This window comes from Eubalaena glacialis, chromosome 1 (assembly GCF_028564815.1).
Source record: "Eubalaena glacialis isolate mEubGla1 chromosome 1, mEubGla1.1.hap2.+ XY, whole genome shotgun sequence".
Classification (NCBI taxonomy): Eukaryota; Metazoa; Chordata; class Mammalia; order Artiodactyla; family Balaenidae; genus Eubalaena; species Eubalaena glacialis.
The window spans coordinates 87,271,892-87,298,629 of NC_083716.1; the positions used below are offsets into that span (position 1 = coordinate 87,271,892).

The window sequence follows — 26,738 nt, forward strand, 5'->3', positions numbered from 1 at the left end:
CTTCTGTTCGCTCAGAATCTACAAACACCTAGTACAGCCAGCTCTGGTTGTGAGACAGGCTGTCTGTGCTTTCTAGGAAAGTGGAGGTTTCCAAAGTAAAGTGACCCCCATCTGCCTGGGGACAGTAGAAGTGTCTGGAGGCAAGATGTTGCCCGAGTGTCCTTTTTGGGAAACTGATAATGAGTCGTAGGAGTCTTAGGCCTAAAAATCAACTAGCTGTATGTCTCCAGGCCTCAGTTTTCTCATCTGTGAAATGGAGGACCCATTCAAGATCCATTTACAGTCAATAATCTATGAATATGTGATTCATATTCTAGTAGCTTAAAATTCGAAGTAACACCCTGGAGCAGAGGCCCGGGCCCGGCCCAGTTATATATGTATAACTGAATCCCTTTACTGTACAGCACAAACGAACACAACATTGTAAATCAACTAGACTTCAATTAAAAAAAAACCCAAAAAACACCAGCCCAATGGGGGCCTGCGTCCCACACTGCAAACTTGCAGGGCTCTTTCCCATCTAAGGCAGGGCATTTGGGAGTGTCAGGGTTCTAAGTCTACTCTAGCCTCCCAGAAGGCTCCACCAAGCGTCACAATTGTTTTCATCATTTCTTGGTAGCATTTCAGAAAGCAGATGATTTAGGCAGTCAGAATCTTCCCTGAGCATGTTCCCTATGAAAGCCCTGAATGGAGATCCCACTGGCCTGCAGAGGGCCACAGCTCAGAAGCCAGATGGCTTCCCTGCTGTCCTCAGTAGACCTGGAAGGGATCAATTGCCTCAACCATTGCTCTGCTTGTCATGGTTCTAAATGTTCCAAGTGGTCAAAACTCAGCACAAAAGGCCGTAGACAGGCATCAGAACAACACTTACAGGGATGGATAAATCAAGCCCTCACAAATCTCTGCCCACTTCATCCCGAGACAGAAACACAAGCCACCAGCCCTGCAGCCAAGCCCAGACATGTGCAACTCAAGATTGGTGAGCTATGGTGTCCCTGGAGCCAGGACAGCTGGGCATCACCCTCTGCCACTCTCCACCTCATGTTCCCCTGTAACTCTCATCCCATCTCAGAGCCCAGGGCTCTTTTTCTGTCCTCCACGCATCAAGGACCTCCACCAGCTCGTGGATGCTTTTTTGCCTTTTGCCTTTACACGTATTTGGAAAGTACCAGGTCCAACTGTAGTTGTTTTTGCTTTCCGAATGCAAGAACACCCTGACTGTGATGAACACAAATTGTGGTGGTTTCTCTAATCACAAAAATCCCTCTAAGTGGCCAGCTCTGTGCTAACCCTCGTTTTTTGGGGAAACTGCAACTCCTCCTGGTGCACCCCGACTCCCCGCCAGCTCCAGCCAAGGTCCTCATGGTGTGGTCCAGGGACCAGCCCCGTCAGCATCGCCTGGGAGCTTGTCAGGAACACAGACTCTCCGACTTCACCCCAGACCTTCTTCTCGACGTCAGAATCTGCATTTGAACAAGCTCTCCGGGCGATCTGTGTGCACACGAGCACTTGAGAGGCGCTCCGCCAGCCATCGGGATTGAATGGCAGGTGCTGCCTAGTGCCCTCTGGCCACGGTGATTAGTGTGCGTGTGTGTGGTGCGGAGGGTCAGGCATGTGACCCAAGCTGGGCTCCAGGCCGTCACCCACAACAGCTACAGTCATCAGCCCTTGGCTTTGTCAAACCCCTGGTGGAGAAGAGTCTATTCTTCCTAAGTGGAACATCTGAAGTTGAAGACCATATCTTGATGTTTCTCCCATCAACTTGGTCTGCATATTGACTGGAAGTTCTGGTGACAAAGGCCCCCCAGGATCCCAGGGAGGGTGGTCCTCTCCCATGGAAGCTTAACACATCATCACTGGGTACCCGCTAATTAGCCTTTCAAGGTTCTGGGCACCATGTCTAACTTAAAGAATTGCGCTCATCATACATACACTTTCTCTTTCTCCATTCTGCCTCTGAGTTCTCTCACTGGGATGCGTGTAATTCTCCGGGCAAACAACTGGGGCAGCCAGAGGCTTCTGATGACCTCCGTAGGGAACAATCGCATTTGAAATGAGTACCACCACAGTTACGGTCATCCTTTAGGCTTTGGTTCCTACCGCCTTGACCAGGGGGCAGCATGGGTCAGTGTATAAGACAGTAACTTTTGAAGCCCGAGAGACAAAGATTAAACACTGCTTTACTACTTGAACTGGTGGGGTTGTAAACAACTTGTGGAATCTTTGGGATCCTTAAGTTCTTCATCAGGAAGATGGGCATTTTAATAGCAGCCTTGGGGCTTCCCTGGTGGCGCAGTGGTTGAGAGTCTGCCTGCCAATGCAGGGGACACGGGTTCGAGCCCTGGTCTGGGAAGATCCCACATGCCGCGGAGCGACTAGGCCCGTGAGCCACAGCTACTGAGCCTGCGCGTCTGGAGCCTGTGCTCCGCAACAAGAGAGGCCGCGATAGTGAGAGGCCTGCGCACCGCGATGAAGAGTGGCCCCCACTTGCCGCAATTAGAGAAAGCCCTCGCACAGAAACGAAGACCCAACACAGCCATAAATAAATAAATAAATAAATAAATAAATAAAAAAAATTCTTTAAAAAAAAAAAAAAAAAAATAGCAGCCTTGGAGGACCAAGGTTAAACGAGATAAAACGAGTTTAGCAATCACCAAAGTGGCTGCCATTGTAGGAACACCTTATATATTATCCTCACCACCCTTCCCATTCCTTCCTTTTAAAAGGACAGACTTCAATTTAAGGAAAATACTTTGAGGCTTGAGTCTAATCTTTCATGGTGCCAACAGAACAGACTAAAAATGTCCTTAGCATTTTGTACCAAATCACAGTAGACACAGGGATTAGTCGGACTGCATTTCTGAAACTTTTATTAATAGTTGCTACACTGCAAGAGTCGTAAGGGTTTTTTTTTTTTTGAAAAGTACTAAATGTATAATGATTGTTATTTTGAGCATTTAATTAAAGTTCTACCAAGTTCTAGATGGTATTCAACCATCTCAGCTTCCTAAGGCTGTGGGTTTTACTGCCGTTCTTGTTTTCACAGGTGCAGTGCTCTGGCTTGGGAGACGGGGAGTCTACAATGTGGTATAGACCCTGCCCTTGAACATCTGGGTAACACAAAGGCTTGCCCTATACCAACCTCAACATGGAGACAACTGTCTTTCAACCCAAAGTCAATGCAGATGAAGGAAAGGGAATTTAAGCTTAGAGTCAAAGTAAATGATCCCATTCAGATACTGAAGTCTCACATCCTTGGGCAAAAGTTTTTACTACACTGCGGCGGCCCTTCATTGATGCTGAGCACGCAGACAGGCAACAAAAAATGTGGTTAAAGGCACAGGCTCTAGAGCCGGACTGCCTGAGTCCAAATACTGGGTAGGATAGTTACCTGGGCCAGTTACACAGCCTCTCTGTGCTTCAGCTTCATCATCTGTAAAATGCGAATAATAATAATATCCACCTCATACAGCTGTTAAATGAACTGCTTTGTATAAGCTGCCTAGATTAGTGCCTGTACAAAGTAAGCACTCAATGAACATTAGCTCTTATTACTATTATTTTTATTATTATTGTTAGTGATTTTAGGTACATAAATCCCTCCTTAAGAAGGCTCACCAGGCAACATATCCCAGTAGAGCATGGATTTGGGTGTTAGGCAGACCTGGAGCCAAAACTTCATTCTATGTTATTAGCTACGTGCTTTATGTAAGTTATTTAACCTCTGTGAATCTGTTTCCTTATATCCAATATGGGTGGAAGGCAGAATTTTCAGAATTATTGCACAGGTAAAATAAGAGAGTATGCGAAAAAGTGCAGAGTCTGGCTGGTGCTTCATGAATATTAGTTACTTTTTCTACTAATGCAAAATTCACTACTTTTGCTGAAGTCCGCAGCTCTTTGGAGAGCTCTGAGTGAATGTTCTCTTTTCATCCTGATGTATGATCTAGCTTCATAAAACTACTACATAGTGGTCCTAATTCTACCTCTTAAAACCAATTTCATACCTTTCCTATTTATATGGACAATCAAATATTTGGAAGCTCCTTTTCTCCAGACTAATTATCCCCGATTTCTATCACATCTCGTGGGACTTGATTTGGGGTCTTCTTGCCACCCTCATGGCCACTCATCCCTGTCTCTCTTAAAATGTGGCCCCATACAACATTACTAGTATAAGCTGATCACTGCAGAAAAGGACAAAACTGTCAGTTCCTAAATTCAAATGATTGTAGTTTATTATGTAACCCAGATTAAATCAGAATTTTTTGATGGCTTCATCACGCAAATGACTCATGTTACACTTATAATCCACTGACGTCCTTTTCACAGGTGTGGCTGTCACGTTGCCCCTCCCCGCCATCCAGCCTGCTCCTGTAGTCTGTGGAGCCATGTGGACACTACACTTATTCCTATTACATTTCTTATTGTATCTGGCCCTGCTTTCTAGCCAGCCAGATCTTTTTGGATCCTGGTTTTAACATACGACAGCATTATCCCTCCTACAATTTGGGTCATTTACAATTTTGACAAATGTAACTTTCATGATTTTACCAAAGTCATTGCTAAAAATATCTACCAGACTAAGCCCAGTTAGAGGTCCTGAGAAATTTCCCTTGGGGTTGACACTGATATTTGACACACATCGTTGGGGGCCGTTATTCTAGCACCTACATGCCTCGCTTTCAACCCTTGTTTCTCCACTCCAGCTTCTTATAAGATGAGGTCGGATGCTTTGCTGAAGTTCGTCTATATAGGGTCTACCATATACTCTTGAGCTACCACTAAGGAATTCTCACCATGAAAGGAAATAGTGCTCAACTGACATGACATATCCTTGGAGAACGTCAGCTGTCCCCCTAGTGATCATCACTTATGTTAATTTTTTTAGTTGTTTTTTTTTTAGTTGAATGAAAGATTCTTTAATTCTATAGTGCTTTATAATTTTCAAAAGTTTCACACATATGATTTCATATAGTCTCATAATAACCCTTCCCTCTCCCCACTGGTAACCACTAGTTTGTTCTCTACATCTATGAGCCTGCTTCTTTTTTGTTTTATTCACTAGTTTGTTGTATTTTTTAGATTCCACATGTAAGTGAACATACAGTATTTGTCCTTCTCTGTCTGACTTATTTCACTTAGCATAATGCCCTCCAAGTCCATCCGTGTTGCTGCAAATGGCATTATTTCACTCTTTTTTATGGCTGAGTAGTATTCCATTGTATATATGTACCACATCTTCTTTATTAGTTGCTTCCATACCTTGGCAATTGTTAATAATGCTGCGATGAACACCACTTGTGTTAACTTAAAGGCTCACAAAGCATCCCGTAAGTAATCCAGCCTAGCACTCGGCCTGGGATCAAACCTTGCATGCAAGCTGGAATTTGTGGAATTTTTCTTCTTCCCTCGCCCATCTCTATTCTTCTGCTCTCCTTTCTCCTCAAAGACCAGGAGCTGGGAGTCAGTGTTCTCACTTGCTAGTTCCTTTGACACCTTGGAAAGCCACCATCTGGATCAAGTGACCTGGACCCCTGCATTTAGAGAAGCCAGGCACACTCTAACCCCCTCCTCCTCTTTCTGGGCCTTTGGTGGCCTCTAATTTTTCCTCCTATTCTTTTGAATTCTTTAACACAGGAGACAGAGTTACAGTGAAAGGCTTTCTGCCTTCTCTTCTACATTTTCCCACATTCCCCAAGCCACTAGAACAGAACCAGGAACGTAGAAGCAGCTCAACGAACATTTGTTAGGTGTACGAATTCTATCTGAAACTGAACCAATGGTTCCAGTAACAGCTCACGGGGGAGAGGGGTGGTGATGAAGAGTTCAAGGTAAACATTTATGTGGAACACGAACAGAAGCAGAGGGAGGGGCGGACGTGTGCCCTACAGCAAACAGCTGTTTTGTGCACAAACGTACAAGTCAGACACACCAAGCTATGAATTCTTATCACTTCCTAGCTGTGTGATCTTGGGAAAGTTAATTTCCCTCTCTGAGCCTCATATCTGTCCTCTATCAAATGGGGATAATAATACCTATCAAAAGAGTTATGATCAATATTTCATCAGATATTGCATCTAAAGCTTCCTGACTTGTAGTAAATGCTCCAAAAGTGGTATCTGTACTGAAATCTGTTCTTGATTTCAATCACCATCATCCTCCTAATAATGAGTGTGTTCTTAAAAATTCTGGGTTCTGAAGGTGCCCATTCTCTTGCTGTAGTGCCCGGGCACCACACTTTTTACCACCCATCAACACTTCTACTGCAGAGTGTCTGCACATCATTGCTGGTAGAGTCGTGAGGCTTGATCCTCCCTGGTAGGCTGGATTCGTCTGCCTTCAAAGATTTCTACCCTTTCAAGCAGTCCAGAATTTGCCTGTGTTTCCACGGTGCCTCACATTATGGAATCCTTTTACTCTCAACATTATTAGGGTCTATCTTAGGGACAACTGGTCCAATCCAATTTCCTTTTGGCCCGCAGTGCTATTTTGTATTTGCCAGTGCTTTCAACGAAGCTTCAAGTAGACCTAAACTCTTGGCTACTAACTAGCCCTGAATTGCACAATTGTTCATTGTTTGTTATTTATGAGAAAATGACAGTAATTAGTAGAAAATATCGTCCTTTGTGTTTTAAGAATATTTGCTGGATAAAGCATAAGGAAGTGAGACCGTCTGTTCAAAATAGTTCCTGCCAAATCAAGCCTTGCCTTATGGTCACGTGCACTTGGGTGTGGGCCAGCCTGATGGGAGAGGGCCGTGGAGTCAGTCCTCCAACAGAAGGCCCCTGGAAGGCTCTGTTCTAAACCATGGAAAGGGGTTCTCCTCTGGGTCAGACCCAGGTCAAGGGCAGGAGTGGGAGAAACCACCGGGTTCACCCACCTGGATCATGAATTAAAGGCCCAGTAGGGGCCCGCAGTGTGTTGTCAGGCTCATGGACCAGATGAGCATCTGAGGCTGCAGTCCTGGTTAACATCAGGCACTGTGTGTCAGTGTGGCGGGTCCTCTGAACATTTTTTTCCTCCAGAATCGAGCACAGCAGAAACTGTCTGGTGAAGAATTTAGGATCATTTCTCTCCTGTAGAGAGTGCCTGTGTGCATCCAGGCACAACAATGTCCAAAGGTGTTGGGAGGCGCCTTCGTTCCGCCTGGCAGCTCACTGCACAGGGCTGTGAGGCCGGGATCCTCCTCTCCCCCCTGCACCAGGGGAAACGGACGCTTTGGAAGAGGACAGATCGCTTAGCTCAGCTGCAGTCAGCAGTCCCAGCTCACTCCTTGCTCCCCGGGCAGGGCTGCGGCTCTGACAGTAATTTGACATGATGCATAATAGATGAGCAAGTGGTTGGTTGGGGGCTTCACAATGCGCTGGAATCCTGAGACAAAGTACACAGAAGTCTTCAGACAAGCTGGATACGATTGATTCCCAGGGGCTGACAACATAGGGCGTCTCTTTCCAAGTGAAAGGCTGAGCCATTTTGAAGGTCACCTTGGAGGCGTGGGTTATTTTACCACTTATCTTGGACCCGTTTCCGGTTCAAGAGAAACCCTGAGCTGCCTTTGTTTACATATACTTATTCTATGATGTGTGCCTGCAGATCGTATTTTAAACTACCAGCTATTTTTTTGGCTGTTGTTCTGAGGCTTTAAAAAAGTCTGTTTTAACACCTCATTAAATCTCTGTTTTTCCAGAGATTGATGTAGATTGACTTTATGTCCGTTCTCTTCTCTGCCAACTATGGACAAAGAGGAAAGAAAAGCCTCAGACCACGTGTATTTTTCTGCAAGGGCTGCCGTAACGAAGTACCACAGGCTGGGCGGCTGAGACAACAGACATTTATGTCCTCACAGTTCTGGAGGCCAGAAGTCTGAGATCAAGGTATCAGCAGGGCTGGTTCCTTCTGAGGCCTCTCTCCTTGGCTGGCAGACGGCCGTCTTCTCCCCCTACCTTCACATGGTCTCCCTCTGTGTATGTCTGTGTCCTAATCTCTTCTTCTTATAAGGACACCAGTCAGACTGGATTAGGGCCCATCCTAATGACCTCATTTTATTTATTGATTGATTGGAGTATAATTGCTTTACAGTCTTGTGTTAGTTTCTGTTGTACAACGAAGTGAATCAGCTACATGTATACCTGCATCCCCTCCCTCTTGGACCTCCCCGCCCACCCCCTCAATGACCTCATTTTGATTTAATCACACCTTTAAAGGCCATGTCTCCAAAAAAAAAAAAAGTCACATTCTGAGGTACTGGAGGTTAGGATTTCAGCATACGTATTTCAGGGGTATACAACTCAGCCCACAGAACTCAGGTAAGGACCCAGCAGGCTGGGAAGGCACTTTGCCCTCCCCACTGTGGCCCTGCTGACCGATGCCTTCAGGAGGACATCCGGCCCTGACCACAGTTGCTATGCAGAATCTGCAGGCACTTCATCCTGGTGTCCCAAGCGACCCAGCCGTCGCAGACAGGATGAGGATGCTGTCAGCAAGGCAGCATCTGGACGCGCTGTTGGGCTCAAACCCTGCCTGTGACACCTGACAAGCTACTCAACCTCTCTGAGCCTCTCCATCTTTAAAGGGGAAATGGTAGTAATACTTACCTCCTAGGATGACTGTGCAGCAGAAAGGAGATGAAGTACGTACGTGTGCTCGGCGCCGGGTGAGGGCTCAGAAGTGGGGCTATGATAATAACATGCAAAGCAAAGGGACTGTCCTGGCACGGGGAGAGTCAGCCAGGCTGCCTAGGGCCCAGCGACCCTGCTCCCCGTCTGTCTTTAATTCAGTGCCACCGAACCATCATCCTGTCCCACCCCAGACCCCTCTTGGAAAGCAGAAGGCTCAAAGAATACTGTGCTGTGACTTCCTGGCCTCAGGTCATCCTTTGTTATTCTTTTGTCTGCTGGCTTCCAATAAACAGACTGGCAAAGTGTGTTTCAGTTATAGGGTGAATTCATTTAATGATGAAATCTCAGTAGAAAGGTTAAAACACACCATTAGCTACTCTCATTGTGAATACGCTCCAGCATCTGAAAGTAGGTGGTGAACAGGAGCAAGAAGATAAAAAGTGCGCGCTGTCTAGGAGGGAGTCCATTTGGTACCCAAAGCGATTCAGTGAGCATCCTCATTTTGGGTGAAGCCTTGAGCTGAAAATGAAGCAGGAACCATCTCCGTTAAAAGTACAGGGGATGGAAGCAAATGAGGACTCTTTGCCGTTGAAATGCTAATATGTTTTATGAAGGAAAGTGGCCCCTGGTGGATAAAGGTGGGGCTCTTCCTGCCCCTGGTGTCAGGATCAGAGGCCAGCGAGGAGAAGGCCTCTCCAGCCACAAGAACCACCGAGCCAGTTAACGGGCCTGGTGCCACTGCTGGACACCATCATTTATTAACAGAGCGGGGTGAACTGGGTAACGGTACCCGACGTGCCAGGGAATCCAGGAAAGTCTAACTCACATGCTGTGAAATGCACACACATCGCTTATGTATATGTTTAACTGATTCACTTTGCTGTACAGCTGAAACTAACACAACCCTGTAAATCAACTGTACTCCAATAAAAATTTAAAAAAAAACAAAAAAAATCACTTATTTACATAATGGAGCAAAGTCAACTTCTGATAACACAGCTGTAAATGGGACCAATTCCCAGGTTAGCATTTTTCGTCTTTTTTGTTCTCAACCGGGAGACAGCCTTTGGCCATATAAATATATTATATACATTATATATATATAATATATATAACCTATAATGTATATAATATATATAATATATATATTTTATATATATATATATATATATATTTTTTTTTTTTCCTGTTCTAGACCTAGCCTGTAAGGGAAGCCAACCCCCAGACCCACTGCTCGAGTAGCCTGGCCATTTCCCCAACATCCTGCCCGCTTGCACTTCCATGCTGGGCTCCTGGCGTTGCTTTCCAGGGGCTCTGCTCCCCATCCTGCTCTGTCTGCGGTCTCTGGGCACCCCACGACCACTCTGCTGGGACCTGCTGGCCCTGCCTGCCCGCCTGACTCTCAGGTCCCCAGTCTAGGGAGGGGCTTGAAAGTTGGAAGCCCCCTGCTCCTCTCCTCTCTGCCTTCCCATCTCTGTTTTTAAAAACCACATGAGTCCACGCAAGCCTTGCGTAAAGTTATCTTAGGAGAAAGACACCCGAACGACAACATTCCAGCTTTGGTCCTCTCTCTTCCTAAATGATGCAGTGTCCTCCTTCTAGAGTTAGGAACTCCTTTCTCAGCCATTCCCGCTCTCATTCTGCAGTGTCTTTTGCCTCCCAGAAAACCAATTTAAAACCATAAATCTTGTTCGTTCTAATTCCTAGCCAGAGTCTACCACTGCCTTTTTCAGAAGGCCACGGTCACTTGATGATGATGAAAAGAACAAGAGAAATCCACAGTGAAGGAGCTACGGGGGGATGAGAGGGAGCCCCCTTCATTGTTCCTTCTTTAGAAAAAGTGAGATCAGCATTTAATGAGACTTCAGGCTAGAACACAAACCCATTCCAAAGCTGGTAGTTTAGAAGAGTATCAAAGGGCCCTAAGTGTAGATACTCTTTTCCCACCTACGCAGGACTGATGTAAATCCGGCTGAGAGGTCCTGTGTGTCTGGGTATAAGGGACCAGCCCTTTTCCTAGATATTTTGGTTAGAGCACAAAGTGCTTGCCTCCACGTTCAATGTCTCACCCAAACTTCTCTTCTCCTTACAAAATCACAGCAAGACAAAACGTGGCTGTTGGGTGAGCTGCCTTCTCTCTAAAGCTCCTTAATCAGAAAATAATATCTGACAAATGTGCTTCAAGCAGCCTCCAAACCATATGGGAAGGAGTCCTGTCTCCGCCTTGCTGCCTCTGCTGCCCACTGGCCCCTGTCCACGACCCTCATCCACAGGGACCGGACGTTCCTCCTCCAGAGGTCAAGCCCCTGGGACACAGGGTCCTTCTTCTTCTGTTTTCCGCTACACTACCTCACCCAGCCCTGCCTGCAGTACAGAAACCGATGGGTGTTATTAAAACGACACTGAATCCCTGTGTCTTTGAGAGCTATCTACCAAACAGATAGATTTGGGTTACATGGCACATGTCAGGCAACGCAGATCAACTTAACTTGGCTGAAAATCTCTTCCAAGCATCCCTAGTTTTATATCCAAGCTCCTCCTTTGACCAGATCATATGGAGGGTCTATTCGTCCTGCTGGTTCCTCTTTTGCCACCATCTCCTCCAAACCACATAAGAGGCATTCTTTTTTCTTTTTTTTTTTTTGAGTGGGTTTCTTTTTATTTGAATAGGTTCTTACAAAATATGTATTGTTGTTTTGCATGAATGCATTTTTAAAATAATTTTATATTTTTATTTTTTTAAACATCTTTAATGGAATATAATTGCTTTACAGTGTTGTGTTAGTTTCTGCTGTATAACAAAGTGAATCAGCTATACATATACATATATCCCCATATCCCCTCCCTCTTGCGTCTCCCTCCCACCTTTCCTATCCCACCCCTCTAGGTGGTCACAAAGCACCGAGCTGACCTCCTGTGCTATGCGGCTGCTTCCCACTAGCTATCTATTTTACATTTGGTAGTGTATATATGTCCATGCCACTCTGTCACTTCGTCCCAGCTTACCCTTCCCCCTCCCCGTGTCCTCAAGTCCATTCTCTACATCTGCATCTTCATTCCTGTCCTGCCTCTAGGTTCATCAGAACCATTTTTTTTTTTTAAGATTCCATATATATGTGTTAGTGTACAGTATTTGTTTTTCTCTTTCTGCCTTACTGCACTCTGTATGACAGACTCTAGGTCCATCCACCTCACTACAAATAACTCAACTTCGTTTCTTTTTATGGCTGAGTAATATTCCACTGTATATACGTGTCACATCTTCTTTATCCATTCATCTGTCGATGGACACTTAGTTTGCTTCCATGTCCTGGCTATTGTAAATAGTGCTGCAGTGAACATTGTGGTACATGACTCTTTTTGAATTATGGTTTTCTCCGGGTATAAGAGGCATCCTTTTTAATCCCTCAATCGTCAAGAAAGCAGGTGGCTTTCTCTTTGGGTCCTCAGTCCTGGGAGTACGGGTCCAAATTACTCTCCCATAGCTTTCTTTTTCTTTCTTTTCTTATTATTTAAATTTTATTGCAGTATAGTTGATTTACAATGTTGTGTTAGTTTACAACGTTGTGTTAATTTCTGCTGTACAGAAAAGTGATTCAATTATACATATATATATATATATATACATTCTTTTTCAGATTCTTTTCCATTATGGTTATCCCAGGATATTGAGTATAGTTCCCTGTGCCCTACAGAGGACCGTGCTGTTTATTCCTGTAGCTCTGTGGCCTTGGCTTAGTACTGTCTGCAGATCTGCCAACAAGGTCCCGGAAGCTCTTCTGCTGGAGGCCCCGACGTCCTTGCCAGCAATCCGGAGTTGCTCCTCGGTTCCTGCGCATCTCCTCCCAGACTCTTCTCTGCCGGCACCGCTCCCACCTCAGAGAATTCCATCTGGGTAGGCTCCCACCTCCGCTCCTCTCTGCTCTCAGACCCTTTTAGCCTTAAGGATCACTGCTCTTAGAGGCCATCTGGGCTGACCTGCCTCTTGTCCCACCCTCTTTCACCTCCAGCAGCCCCAGTCTGGAGCTCCAGAAGCTCAGAGACCCCTCCAGGAACGGAGGGCAAGGCCAATCCACTATTGCACAGCTCCAAGACTCAGACATTCTTTCTTTATTGAGTGTCTGTGTAGCAACAATGCAGTGTTAACAATCACAGCTGACGGACATGGGAGCCACAGTCTATGAAGTGGTGGAACAGGATATGAACTCAAGAAATTAGGCTCCAGGATTAGCAGATACACACTACTGTATATAAAGTAGATAAACAACAAGGTCCTACTGTGTAGCACAAGGAACTATGTCCAGCATCCTGTGATAAACCATCATGGAAAAGAATCTGAATATATATGTATATGTTTATACATAGATAGATAGATCACTTTGCTGTGCACCAGAAACTAACACAACATTGTAAATCATCCATACGTCAATAAAAAAATTGAAAAAATTTAAAAAGAACCTCCTACACTGTTGGTGGGAATGTAAGTTGGTGTGGCCACTTTGGAGAACAATATGGAGGTTCCTTAAAAAACTAAAAATAGAGCTACCATATGGTCTAGCAATCCCAGTCTTGGGTAGATATCCAGAGAAAACCATAATTCGAAAAGATACATGCACCCCAATGTTCACTGCAGTACTATTTACAATAGTTAAGACATGGAAGCAACCTAAGTGTCCATCAACAGAGGAATGGATAAAGAAGATGTGGTACATATAGACAATGGAATATTACTCAGCCATAAAAAAGAATGAAATAATGCCATTTGCAGAAACATGGATGGAACCAGAGATTATCATACTAAGTGAAGAAAGCCAGACAGAGAAAGACAAATATCATATGATATCACTTATATGTGGCATCTAAAAAATGATACAAATGAACTTATTTACAAAACAGAAACAGACTCACAGACATAAAACACAAACTTATGGTTACCAAAGGGGAGGGGGGAAGAGGGAAAAATTTGGCGTGTGGGATTAAAATATACACACTACTGTATATAAAATAAATAACCAACAAGGACCTACTGTATAGTACAGGGAACTCTACTCAATATCTTATAATAACCTACAATGGAAGAGAATGTAAAAAAATATATGTATTTATATATACATATAACCTGAATCACTTTACTGTATACCTGAAACTAACACAACATTGTAAATCAACTTTATTTCAATAAAAATTTTTAAAAAAGAACTACCATATGACCCAGCAAAAAAAAAAAAAAAAAAAAGAAAGAAAGAAAGAAAAGAAACTAGGCTCCACTATATTCATAACCATCACAAGCAATGTCCAGTCTTCTTGGAAACTTCTAATTTTGCCCTCCAAAGCGATTTAAAAAAAAGTGAAATTCTGACCACCCTGGTACATGACAGTGCCTCAACATATTTGAAAACACTGAAGAGATACCCTTCTCCCAGCCTCTAGTGCAGAATTCCCAGTGCTCTTGTTCTGGACACTTTAGCATCTGCTACACACGTGCTAGGACCCACTCCCCGTATTCACAGCATAGGCCACGTAGGGCCATGCCGAACAGAATCAGCACACACTTTGAGATCTGGGGCTTTTGTTGGGAATCCTATTTTGGATCTAAAGATGGAACTTAGTGCCAGGGTTAACACCCTGTTCACTAGCTGGTCCTTTTCAGAAAGTTTGCCAGCCCTGCCTGAGGTCCAAGAGCTTTGGCTGCTTCATGAGACTAATTCCCTAGGACGGCGGGGAAAGTGGGGGACAGACAGCATCTATCTTTACAAGAACTGAGGTTTTACTTCTGCCGAAGATGCCCGTCTGCAACCATCAGGGCCTCGTTGGCACCCTAAATCTCATCAGCATTCTCACGCGCCAGCACTTTTGGGGTACAGATTTCTAATATATTTAGTTGGGTTAATTATGGTGACTCAGTCAGATTGGAACATTCAACGGCTGAAGCCAAGGAGCCTAAGTTGGGAATGGGTTGGCCAGAGACCACTTGCAAAGCGAGGGACCCGAGAAAATCTGATTTAGCAAGTGCAGTGGGACCTAGGACTCTGCATGTTAACAAGTTCCCAAGTGATTTGCTGTAGGGGGGACCACGCATCATGTTTTGAGAACCTCCCATTTTCTTAAACAACAAGCTCCCCCAAATAGCAGAGGCTGCTATGGACTTTCCAGAAGCGGTTGAGCCTGAAGGGGCCTTTCTCTGGCAAATGAAAGCAGGACTGTCATCACTTTCTCAATAATGAGAAATGACCCTCTTTTTGCCTGGGTCACCCCTGGAGCCTAGTGACTTTGTCAGCACCTCCAGATTCTATTTGGGGAGGGATTCCTGGCAGCTGGAAGGGGAAGCTGTAGCAGCTGGCAGGGAAGGGCAATGCCAGAGAACTATCTGCCACTTAGCACTTGTGCAGCTGGGCTGGGATGACTCAGTTTACCCCAGCGGAAAGATGGGCTGGGTCCACAATGGCGGAACACCTCTGGGCAGCCACAGCCTTTACTGTCTGCCCCCTTTGCAAGAGCCGTAGCTCTTCCTAGAGCTGGGGAAGCTGGTGGCCCTAGGGGTGGAGGGAACCCAGCCAGGGAGAGCAGACTGGCTGGTGGCTTGGGGAGCTTGGGGTGGGCGGGGGGAAGAACCGGCCATTCCCACAGGAGCAGAGGAATCCGCAGTGAAAGAACTCCCGTGGGGAGTGTGCAGGCTGGGCCCCAGCTCTGGCTGTGTGGCTCGGGTGGTCACTGAACTGACTTGGATTTTATTTCCCCATCATTAAAACTGGGAATGGGACTAGATATACGGTCTCTAAAGTAACATGCTAGGAAAGGCTGACAAGGTCACACAGAGCTCTGCGAGCCCTCCTCTGCCTACAGCCTCACGCCAGCCTCCCACCAAAGCTTGAATAAAACCTGAGCTCCTCCCCACAGGTATCAAGGCCACGTATTTCGCTCACCCCGGCTCCACGCTCCCCAATCACACTGTACTGCTTTGGTCCTTCTCACTTTCACACTTCTCATCAGCCCAGAGTCTGGAGAAAAATAATTTTCTCCAGAGGACCCGCATCACGTGAAACTGCATGAATGTGTGTACTATATATGCCTGTACATATCTTTACATACATCATGTATAGAAGCATGTGTACACATGCCAGCACATACATGTGTGCATGTGTGTTTGGGTGTGGTGTGTGTGTGCACGCCTGTGCATGTACATATGCACGTGCGTGCATGTGTGTGCTCATGTGTGCACGTGTGTATATGCATGTGCGTGCATGTGTATGCTCATGGCTGTGTATATGCATGTGCATGTGTGTGCTCATGTGCGCACGTGTGTATATGCATGTGCGTGCATGTGTATGCTCGTGTGTGTATGCATGTGCGTGCATGTGTATGCTCATGTGTGCGTGTGTGTATATGCATGTGTGTGCATGTGTATGCTCATGTGTGTATATGCATGTGTGCATGTGTATATGCATATGCGTGCATATGTATACTCATGCACGCATGTGTATATGCATGTGCGTGCATGTGTATGCTCGTGTGTGCACGTGTGTATATGCATGTGTGTGCATGTGTATGCTCATGTGTGTATATGCATGTGTGCATGTGTATATGCATATGCGTGCATATGTATACTCGTGCACGCATGTGTATGTGCATGTGCGTGCATGTGTATGCTCGTGTGTGTATATGCATGTGTGTGCATGTGTATGCTCGTGTGTGCGTGTGTGTATATGCATGTGTGTGCATGTGTATGCTCGTGTGTATATGCATGTGCGTGCATGTGTATGCTCGTGTGTGTATATGCATGTGTGTGCATGTGTATGCTCGTGTGTGTATATGCATGTGTGTGCATGTGTATGCTCGTGTGTGTATATGCATGTGTGTGCATGTGTATGCTCATGTGTGTATATGCATGTGCGTGCATGTGTATGCTCGTGTGTGTATATGCATGTGTGTGCATGTGTATGCTCGTGTGTGCGTGTGTGTATATGCATGTGTGTGCATGTGTATGCTCGTGTGTGTATATGCATGTGCGTGCATGTGTATGCTCGTGTGTGTATATGCATGTGCGTGCATGTGTATGCTCGTGTGTGTATATGCATGTGCGTGCATGTGTATGCTCGTGTGTGTATATGCATGTGTGTGCATGTGTATGCTCATGTGTGTATATGCATGTGCGTGCATGTGTATGCTCGTGTGTGCGTGTGTATACGCATACGCATGCATGTGTACACTCATGTGCGTGCACATATGTGTTTACTGTCTGCCACCTTCCCAAGAACACACGCCCCACGAGGACAGACACTGGGTCTTGATGGCTGTGCTATCACCAGCGACTAGGACAGGGCTTGGTACATCTTAAATAATCAATGTTTGTTGAAAGAACAAATAAGTTAGGTGTCAATGATAACTCAATAAAACTGGGGGGCAAAAAAGAACAAGTAAGTGGTTGAATAAATCAGTGACTACAAAATAAAGCAGAAAAGAAACAAGGCGGGTGTTAGGAATCTCCTCCCATTTTGCAGATGAGGCTGCCGGCCAAAAGAAGGACTAACTGATTTGCTCAAGATTACAGAGAAGCCAGCAATGATCAGGGGAAAGAAAAGCCCCAACCCAGGCTCCTCCGTCTCTTCCTTCTTCTCCAGCCATGGTAGGTGGGCGCTTGGACCAAGCTCTGGATCTAGGGGTGGTATAAGGCCCACTATGGGGGATACGGTACTGCACTGAATGGGGCATTTTATAAAAAGGGATCACTTTCAAGTTCATGCTCAGTTACCTCTTCTTCCCTGAGCAGATACTGACGGGGTCCCCAACAACCACATGTGCCCCAGTTACACCCGCTCACATGGACCCTCCCAGCCATGGCATCCTGGAGGCTGGATTTCGTTACCTCCTGCTGGACAGTGTATGGTGATAGATTTTGTAAAGACCTACCTCCCTCCTCCCCGATGATGTCAGAGGAGGCAGCATCCTCCTTGTTAGAATGGCTCTGGTCTTTCTCCTTTTCCTCTTAAGCAACTGAGAAATTGCTATTTTAAGTCCCCGGTGTTCAGAGCCCGGCACGCGGGAGAGACACCCCGAAGCTGCCCCGACAGTTCCGAGTGGGCCCCTCTGTGCTTCCCACCTGCCTTCACCATAGATGCCGGTGGCGAGCGGCCAGCTGTCGGCCTTTGTGGGCACCAAGTGTTATTTATAACAAGGCCCTCACTGGAGTCCACTAACATCCAAGGCAAGATTTGTCCTCATTTTTCATTTAATTCAACTATAATTCCTACCTATTATTCTGCATGATACTTTTCTTTTTTGGTTTCCTCCAGGCCTGCAGGCCATTATAAAGCAGAAACAGAGGCACAGAAAGTGACCCATCTCGAGAAAGAATCTGCCAGAGGGAGAGCTGTCATGACGTGGCCTGGGACTCATTCCACCCGGCCCTCCGTGCACTCCCACTGTGTTTTTAACGATCTCCCATCTCAGGTTAGGGTTTGGGTTAGGGTTAGGGCTCTCCCATCTCAGGCACTGGGCTAGGCCCTAATGATGTATTTAGATCGATGGACATGGGTCCTGCCTTCACGGAGGTGTCCACTGAGTTGGTTAGAAAGCACGTACTGTGCTGTCAGATTCTATGTGTAACATGCTTCAGGCAAAGTAGAGACAGGCCCACAAAGATGCTGGGAAGCTGCTGGCACCGCCCTCCAGGGCCCCATCGTCCACTGTCCCTCCCACCCCAAGGCTCTGCTCTTGAGCACTTGCAGATTCTGCTGGCATGTCTCATGGTGGACGAGAAAAGACAGGCCTGGAGGGCTTAGCTCAAGTCCAAGGCCATGTCGTGCCTGAGAACCTGGAATATATGCTGTGTTTCAGTGTTTCTGAAATAGAAGAGACTTAGACTGCCTGTGTGAGGACTGTTCCTGATTTCTGTTGTAAAAAATATTCCACTTCATCGGCCGTGACGAGGAGTAAGAAAATGCCAGATCAGTGACCGTGACCAGGTCTCCCAGTAGCCACCTCCCCCAGCGTTGCCTCGGGGATGAGTAAGCGTGGGCTCTGGGCTGAGACCACCAAGCTCAGCTTCCCACTCTTCATTTTATAGACATGTGTCTTGGGCAGGTGAGTGATGAAAGCTGCCAGTGCCTCAGCGTTACATGGAAAATGAAGACAATCAAGGCACTGATTCCATGGGGCTCTTAGTAGGTTTACATTATTTAGTAGAAGCACAGTCCTTAGAAGAGTACCTAGCACATAACAAATGCTAAATAAGTGTTAGTTATCATTATTATCTTTTGTGTGTATATATCTATATCTGTATCTATCGTATTGCAGTGTGCATCAATGATGTTTCAGCCATCAGAGTTGAGTTGACTTGATCAGAGAACATACCATAAAGCAGAAAAGAAAAGCCAAACTGACTGAGATTAAGACATGAGTAACCTCTGTGTGTGTGGTGCACCCATGTATGCATGTATGTATGTGTATGTAAGTATACTGACATACACATACTCATATATATTTGAGTAGTGTATATACCTGTCCATCTAACTGTCCATTGGTCTGTCCCTCTATCCATCCATCCATCCTTTCATCTACCTACCACCTACGTCTATCTATGTATTTCTGTATCTAGGTACCTATGTGCGTGTGTACATATGTATACATTTATTTAGCTTACATAGGAGTTTTAAACACCCCTCTGTCTCTGCAACATTGAAAAGAGCATCTGTGTCCCCTTAACTAGGAATGACGTAAAATGAGAAATGTAGGGAAATGCAATTGGAATCTTACTGAACTAATGAGAGGTGAAATGCACAATTCTCAGTCTGCAGCATTGAAGAGTAAAGTCTGTGGGGACAAGACAGACACCAACTGGAAGCAAAGCCACCAGTCAGGGAGTTCCTCCCCCATGAATGCCGTCTGCACCACCACACCTTCCTCGGCTCGGACGGCTCTTCCCCGTTGGTGTGGAGATGTGCAGAGCAGGGCATCACCGATGGCCAGCACGGAGCACCTGGGTCTCTCGCCCAGGGCTCCACCTGGGCTTGTTCCTACACTTCTCCCCTCTCCCGAAATGACTGCCTAGTTATCTCACTTGGCAGTTGATTTTGTGCTGTCTCTTGTGAAGTTTCCTGGGTTTCTTTTTAACGTGTTATGTGTACTTGTTTTCCTAAATAGATCATAATTTCCCTGGGAGCACCAGACCATGTCTTTTTCGTATCTATTCCCATTTCCCTGATGCCTCCACCCATGCCTCTATGTGTCATAGCACACACTAAGCCTTTATTAAGACTTTTGCCTCTTTGAACGCCCAGAAACTCCAACAAGGTACCTTTAATTAGAAACAGTAGTCCCCTGAGGACTATCAAAATTTTACTGCCAACAAGCCTAGGAGTTGAGCTGTATCATAAGTTACTTATTTCATCTCTCTTTTAAGTGGACTTCAATGTATATGAATAACTTTTTAACCAAAATGCTATGTCCTAGAGTACGACCTATTCTATACACAAATGTTACTAAACAGTATGTGATAAGAAAGAGAGGCTCAAAATCCCTCTGACTGGTCAGTCTTAACTTTTCCTAGACTTGGGTGCCTCCAGGCACTGTTTCCTGACACCCCTGGGCTCAGGGACTTCCCAGACTGCTCTCTACTTCCCCCATACCTCTAACTGCTCTAGATGTCATTTCATGAGTTTGCCATCCTTCACCAAGGTTCCATGTGTTCCTTCAACTATCCCCCAGACCCATTCCTACCTGATTCCAGACCCTCACACTTTGTGCGTGGATTACTGCAGTGACCCTTCTGAAAGACTTCCCAGCCACTCCAAGCCTTCCCGTGACCTGTCCCGAAATCCTGTATCATTTATGATCTGTATCACATAATTGATGATTCGTTTACACCTGTGTTGGCCCTTCTGGGCATCACTGATAAAGGATGAGTCTAAGGAATCCATCGCTGACACTCTGAAGTCTCATAGGCAACAGCCTACGTAAAGGGTAGAAAAAATAAGTAAAGGCACAGCAGAAGTCTGATGCCTGGCTTTGGAAATGAGTCAAATAAAAATCAATGCATTGATCCTACTCCTGGGCATATATTTGGGAAAGATGAAAACTCTAATTCAAAAAGAAACATGCACCCCAATGTACATAGCAGCACTATTTACAATAGCCAAGACTTGAAAACCTAAATGTCTACCAACAGATGAATGGATAAAGAAGATGCGGTACATATATATAATGGAATACTACTCAGTCATAAAAAAGAATGAAACACTGCCATTTGCAGCAACATGGATGGACCTAGAGAATATTATGCTTAGTGAAATAAGTCAGAGAAAGACAAATATATGATATCACTTATATGTGGAATCTAAAAAAAATGATACAAATGAACTTATTTATAAAACAGTCTATGAAATAGACTCACAGATGTAGAAAACAAACTTGCAATTTACCAAAGGGGAAAGAGTTGGGGGGGGGTATAAATTAGGAATTTGGGAATAACAGATACACACCACTATATATAAAACAGATAAACAACAAGGACCTACTGTATAGCACAGGGAACTATACTCAATATCCTGTAATAACCCATAATGGAAAGCACACTATGTGTGTGTGTGTGTGTGTGTGTGTGTGTGTGTGTATAGGAAACCGAATCACTTTGCTGTACACCTGAAACCTTGTAGATTAACTATACTTCGATCTAAAAAAATCAGTGCATTGAAGGAGGGAGTTTCATCTACAGAAAAACAGACAGGACAGCTAGAGTGAGTCAATACTGGTAGATCTCTGGAACACAGGAGGTGTCAGATGATAACATAATGGTTACATGATTAAATAATGGAGGGAAGAGGCCAAGGGAAGAGCACAGAGTCACTTCAAGCCGTGTGGTCTAGACTCAATCCCTTCTTGTTAATAAATCCCAGGGCTGCGGCTATCCTGTGAGGACTTCAAAGTCCATCTAATACTTCTGGTACTGTGCTGAAGCAGTGGTCACCATTATAACAGGGGAGGAGGATGGGAAAACATGTGGGATTTAAGAAAGATTTGATACTGCTTTCACACATCTTTACAAAGAGCAATAAAGCTCTGATTAAGTCATAAGACACAGACTCTCAGGGGTGGAAGAGATCTTAAGAGCACCAAGGCCAACCTCACATCCACCTCCTGACTTCCTTCACAGCCAATCTGAAGATGGTTGCATTGGCCAATGCTCGCACCCCACCCTCTGCCTACCCTCCAGCCCACTCTGTCTCAGGACAGCTTCACATGCAGGGGAGGACCACAAATGAGGAGGTCACAGGTAGAACAGTGCTCCAACAACTATGTACGCAAAGGTAGGGCTGAAGATGCCCTTGACGTGCTACTTCTTAACCTTCCTGGTCCTGCAGTCTACAGCTGATATGAGTTGTTCTGCTTCTAAAAGCCCTTATGTTCTATTTCCCATCTTCTTGTAAAAGTTTCATTAATAGTGATAAACTGCTCTTTTATCATCCTGCTGACCATCTTCTGGCAAGTATACAGAGTTTTAGCATATTCCAATAGGAATATATAGTCACGTGATTTTCGACAAGGGTGCCAAGACCGTTCCATGGGGGAAATGAGTCTCTTCGACAAGCAGTGATGGGAAACAACATGCAAAAGAATGAATTTGTATCCTTACCTTACACTGTATACAAAAATTAACTCAAAAAGGATCAAAGATCTAAACATAAGACCTAAAACTATACAACTCTTAGAAGAAAACACAGAGGAAAAGCCTCATGACACTGGATTTGACAACGATTCCTTGGATGTGACACCAAAAGCACAGGCAACAAACGCAAACGTAGATAAACTGGATTACATCAAAGTTTAAAACTTCATGCAACAAAAAACACAATCAACAGAGTGAAAAGACAACCTATGAAATGGGAAAAAATATTTGTAGATCATTTATCTGATAGTGGGTTAATATCCAGAATATATTAACAAAATTCCTACAGCTCAACAGCAACAAAAAGACCAAATAACCTGATTAAAAAATAGGCAAACGACTTGAACAGATATTTCTCCAAAGATGATATAAGATGGCCAACAAGCGGGACTTCCCTGGTGGTCCAACGGTTAAGACTTTGCGCTCCCAATGCAGGGGGCCCAGGTTCCATCCCTGGTCAGGGAACTAGATCCCGCATGCAGCAATGAAGATCCCATGTGCCGCAACTAAGACCTGGTGCAGCCAAATAAATAAATAAATATTTTTTTTAAAAAGATGGCCAACAAGCATATGAAAAGATGTTCAAAATCACTAATCATTAGGGAAATGCAAACCAAAACCACAGTGAGATATCACCTTACATCCATTACAATGGCTAACATAAAAAAAAAAAAAAAGCAGAAAATAACAAGTGTTGATGAGGATGTGAAGAAATTAGAATCCTTGTGTACTTTTGGTGGAATGGAAAATGGTGTGGCCCCCATGATGCAAAACAGTATGATGGTTCCTCAAAAAATTAAAAGTAGAATCATCATATGAGTCAGCAAACCCACTTCTGGGTATATATGCAAAAGAACTGAAACACCATCTCAAAGAGGTATTTGTACACCCATGTTCATAGCAGCATTATTCACAATAGTCAAGACGTGGAAGCAATCCAAGTGTACATTAATGGATGAATAGATAAACGAAATGTGGCATCAACACAAAATGGAATATTATTCAACCTCGAAAAAGGAAGGAGATTCTGACAGAGGATACAACGTGATGAATCTGGAGGACATAACATTAATGAAGCATAGTGCTAAGAGGCATAATAAGTGACATAATAAGTGAAATGTCAGTCACAAAAAGACAAATACTGTACAAGGTCTCTAGAATAATCAGATACATAGAAACAGAGAGGAGAATGGTGGTTCCCAGGGCCTTGGGGAAGAGAGGAAATGGGATGCTGTTGCTTAATGGGGACAGAGTTTCAGTTTGGGAAGAGGAGAAAGTTCTGGAGCCAGATGGAGGTGATGGTGGCACAACAGTGTCAAGCACTTAATGCCACTAAATTGTACAATTAAAAATGGTTAAGATGGTAAACTTGATGTCATGTGTATTTTGCTACAATTAAAAAAAATCAACACAACATTGTAAATCAACTATACTCCAATGTAAATAAAAATAAAGAAACATAACATACAAAGGAATTACATTAGACTTCTTGTCAGAAACTATGCAAGCCAGAAGATAATGGAGAGACATCTTTTAGATACTGAAAGAAAAAAATAACCGTCACCATAAAATTCTATATCCAGTAAAAATATCTTTCAAACTTAAAGGCTAAATAAAAACATTTTCCAAAAGAAAAAAGAAAAAAAATCAAACGCCTATTCTCTGCCAGGCAGTATTCTAGGTTCTGGGATATGGCAGTGAGCAAACCAAACATACATCCTAGAAGAGAGAGGACACAAGCAAACACACGTGTAAATAAAGAGTGGCCCAGATGCTCCTAAGTACTGTTGAGAAAAAGAGAGCAGGGTGGGTGAGAGAGAAAGAGAGAGAGAGCACGCTGAATTGTAGGGTCAGGAAAAGCCTCACTGAAGGGGGGGAGGAGCATTTGAGACCTGACTGAGCTCTGCAGATACAGGGGGAGAGACTTCTAGACAGAAGGGAAACAAAGGGCAGATACTCAGAAGCAGGAGGCAGAGGGCAGGGCTTGGATGCCCTGGACTGTTCAGAGGTCAGGGAAGAGGCAGGAACCAGTAAAGCAGGTGGGAAGGAAGAGCCAGGGTGGCAGGGGCCAGCACAGAGAATGAGGTGTCCCAGGAGCCAGGCAAAGAAAGTGTTTCCAGAAGGGAGGCGTGACCACGTGAGAGGTTAAGTAAGACCGGAACTGAGAATGACCCTGGACTTGGCACATATGACTCTGATAAGGGCTTCTTGGTGGTAGTGAGGGTTTAAGAGGGAAAAGGAGCCAAAGAGGAAAGACTACTCTGCTGGTGAGTTTCGCTGTATTCAGAGAGATTAACGAGGTGGCCCTGGGGCAAAGGTGTTTTTTAAATTCTTGGAGCTACCCTATTACAGTTAGCTGATGGGAATGATACACCAAGAGGTGAATGCTGATGAGCAGGAGAGAGCGAGGACAGCTGCTGGCGTGATGTCCTTCTGGAGACAAAGCGGAAGGTCCCCGGCTCTCAGAGATGAGCATGGCAGATGGTACTCAGGATATTAATCCTTTGTCAGTAATCTGTGTTGCTAATATCTTCTCTCAATGTAAGGTGCCTTTTCCTGAAAGGTATTCTTAATTTTCATGTAGTCGACCTGACCAATCTTCACTTCATCACCAAGCCCCTGGGTCCCCCAGGGCTGTCAGGATGGAAGCTCCCAATCTCGGGGTGGGGCACGTGTCCCCAAGGTTAAGGCTGGGTCCAAGGCTCACCTAGGGCTCCCCCCGCACCCCTGCCCAGTGACAGAGCCCAGAACAGAGAAGTAAGCGGGATACATTTTACTTAAGGTTTCACAAGGGAGGTGGAAGAGAGGATTTATTTTGCATGTGAAACACTATTCTTTATAAGAATTAAAATTCTCATTAGAAATGTCTCTTTTCCTTTAAAATTCTCCCAGCTCTCTTGGATATTCTTCTTTAAAAATTTTTCTTTAAGCACGTCTGCTTCTTACTCTCATCAGAACTGAATCTATCCCTAGCCCCCCGATTTTCCCTCTGTGCCTCTGCACGTCTCTCCCTTTCTCAGACAGGGCATCTCTGGTCTCCACAGCAGCCAGCGCAGTGAGCCGTGTTACCAGGGTCAAACATTTGAGTTACTGTACATAGCAACTCTTTTCTTTCATCAGCAGTCTTGTGTGCGCGTGTTTGATCCCATTAGCAAGGTAACCAAACGCAGAGCCCCATGGCAACGGGCACACCTGCTCCGTAACCCAGAATGGCAACAACCTGGACACGTAAGCAGCCTGCTCTTGTTCCAAGGCCAAACCCATTAGTCAAATAGCTGTTTGCCTAATAAAAACTCAGCTCTGTCTGGCTAACAATGTTAGAACACAAACAGTCCGGTTTCCCTAAAGCAGATGGTGTTCCAGGAACCCCCAGCTGGGGGCTGGTTAGGGGGGAGTGAGAAGGAGGGGACCAGACCCCTGGTACCTGCCCTGAGGCCACAACCACAACCTCATTCTGGAACCAGCGACATGTCACCCTGAAGCTGCTGCAGGTCACAGTTTACCCACAGGAAACACGCTGATGGGATAGGCAGGAGAGAGGCTTCATTTGGTACACTCGGGTCCTGATTCTGCTGAAATCAGATGCCAGAGGACCTCTCGAGGACCAGGAAGGGGAATAATGAGGAAAGCTCTCCTGGAAGGAAGTGGAGCTGTGTCCTTCTCCTGTAAGAAGAGCCAGACACGAAAGCTGCCAGCACAGCCATCACCACCATTTCTCGAGTGCCAACCCTGTGCCAGGCACTGGGCTAGGACTTTTATATGCACTCTTTTTTTTAACATTTCAGTTTGAACTAATTTTAGACTTAGAGAAAAGTTGCAAAAATAGTACAAAGAGTTTCCTTATATGCCTTACCAGGCTTTCCCAAATGTTAACATCTTATATAACTATAGTACATGCACTCTTTATTAATGCGTTTATTCTCAAATTATTTCGTAGAGTCATTGCAAACAACACGGTAAGGTCAGTCTTATCAGCCCCGTCACACAGGTGAGAAAACTAAGGCTCGGAAGAATAAATACCTTACCCAGATACACACAGAGTCAGTGTCACAGCAGGTCTGTGCCTGTACTAGCCCATTATGGGATGCCTTGGGAGTTGAGGTTATGTCTTAGTCATCATTTTGCCCTCCATCCAGCACTCAACACAGAGCTTGGCACATAGTGAATATTAAGTAATTATCTGTTGACCACCAAGAGCCTTCTCTGTACCTTGCCAGGTAATAGTCCTGGGGGTGACTTAGAGGGTGGAGAGATGTCAATCTCGTGACGATATAAGGGCATAGGATTTCTTGCCTACAAACCCAGATGTGAGTCTTCAACCTGCTGACGACAGGACACTAATTAAGTCTTTTAGTTTTTCTCCGTTTCCTTATCCATGTATCTCCTTCAGGGGAGGTGCAAGAGTATCCCCAAACAATGTCCTACCAGCAGGACCATCAAGGGGATTCCAGGCCTGC

General features: G+C 45.0%; 2 protein-coding genes across 3 annotated transcripts in view; both read right to left on the reverse strand.

Moving 5' to 3' along the window:
* Positions 1-26,738, reverse strand: part of SLC35F3 (solute carrier family 35 member F3) — a 298,460-nt gene that overhangs the window by 28,012 nt on the left and 243,710 nt on the right. The gene's annotated exons all lie outside the window — the stretch shown is intronic.
* On the reverse strand, positions 16,085-16,448 carry LOC133094357 (putative uncharacterized protein FLJ46204; the record flags this gene model as incomplete). The annotated part of the gene is made up of 2 exons (XM_061195267.1): positions 16,085-16,150; positions 16,395-16,448. Coding segments are annotated over 2 exons (120 nt in total), but the record flags the coding sequence as incomplete, so codon positions are not given.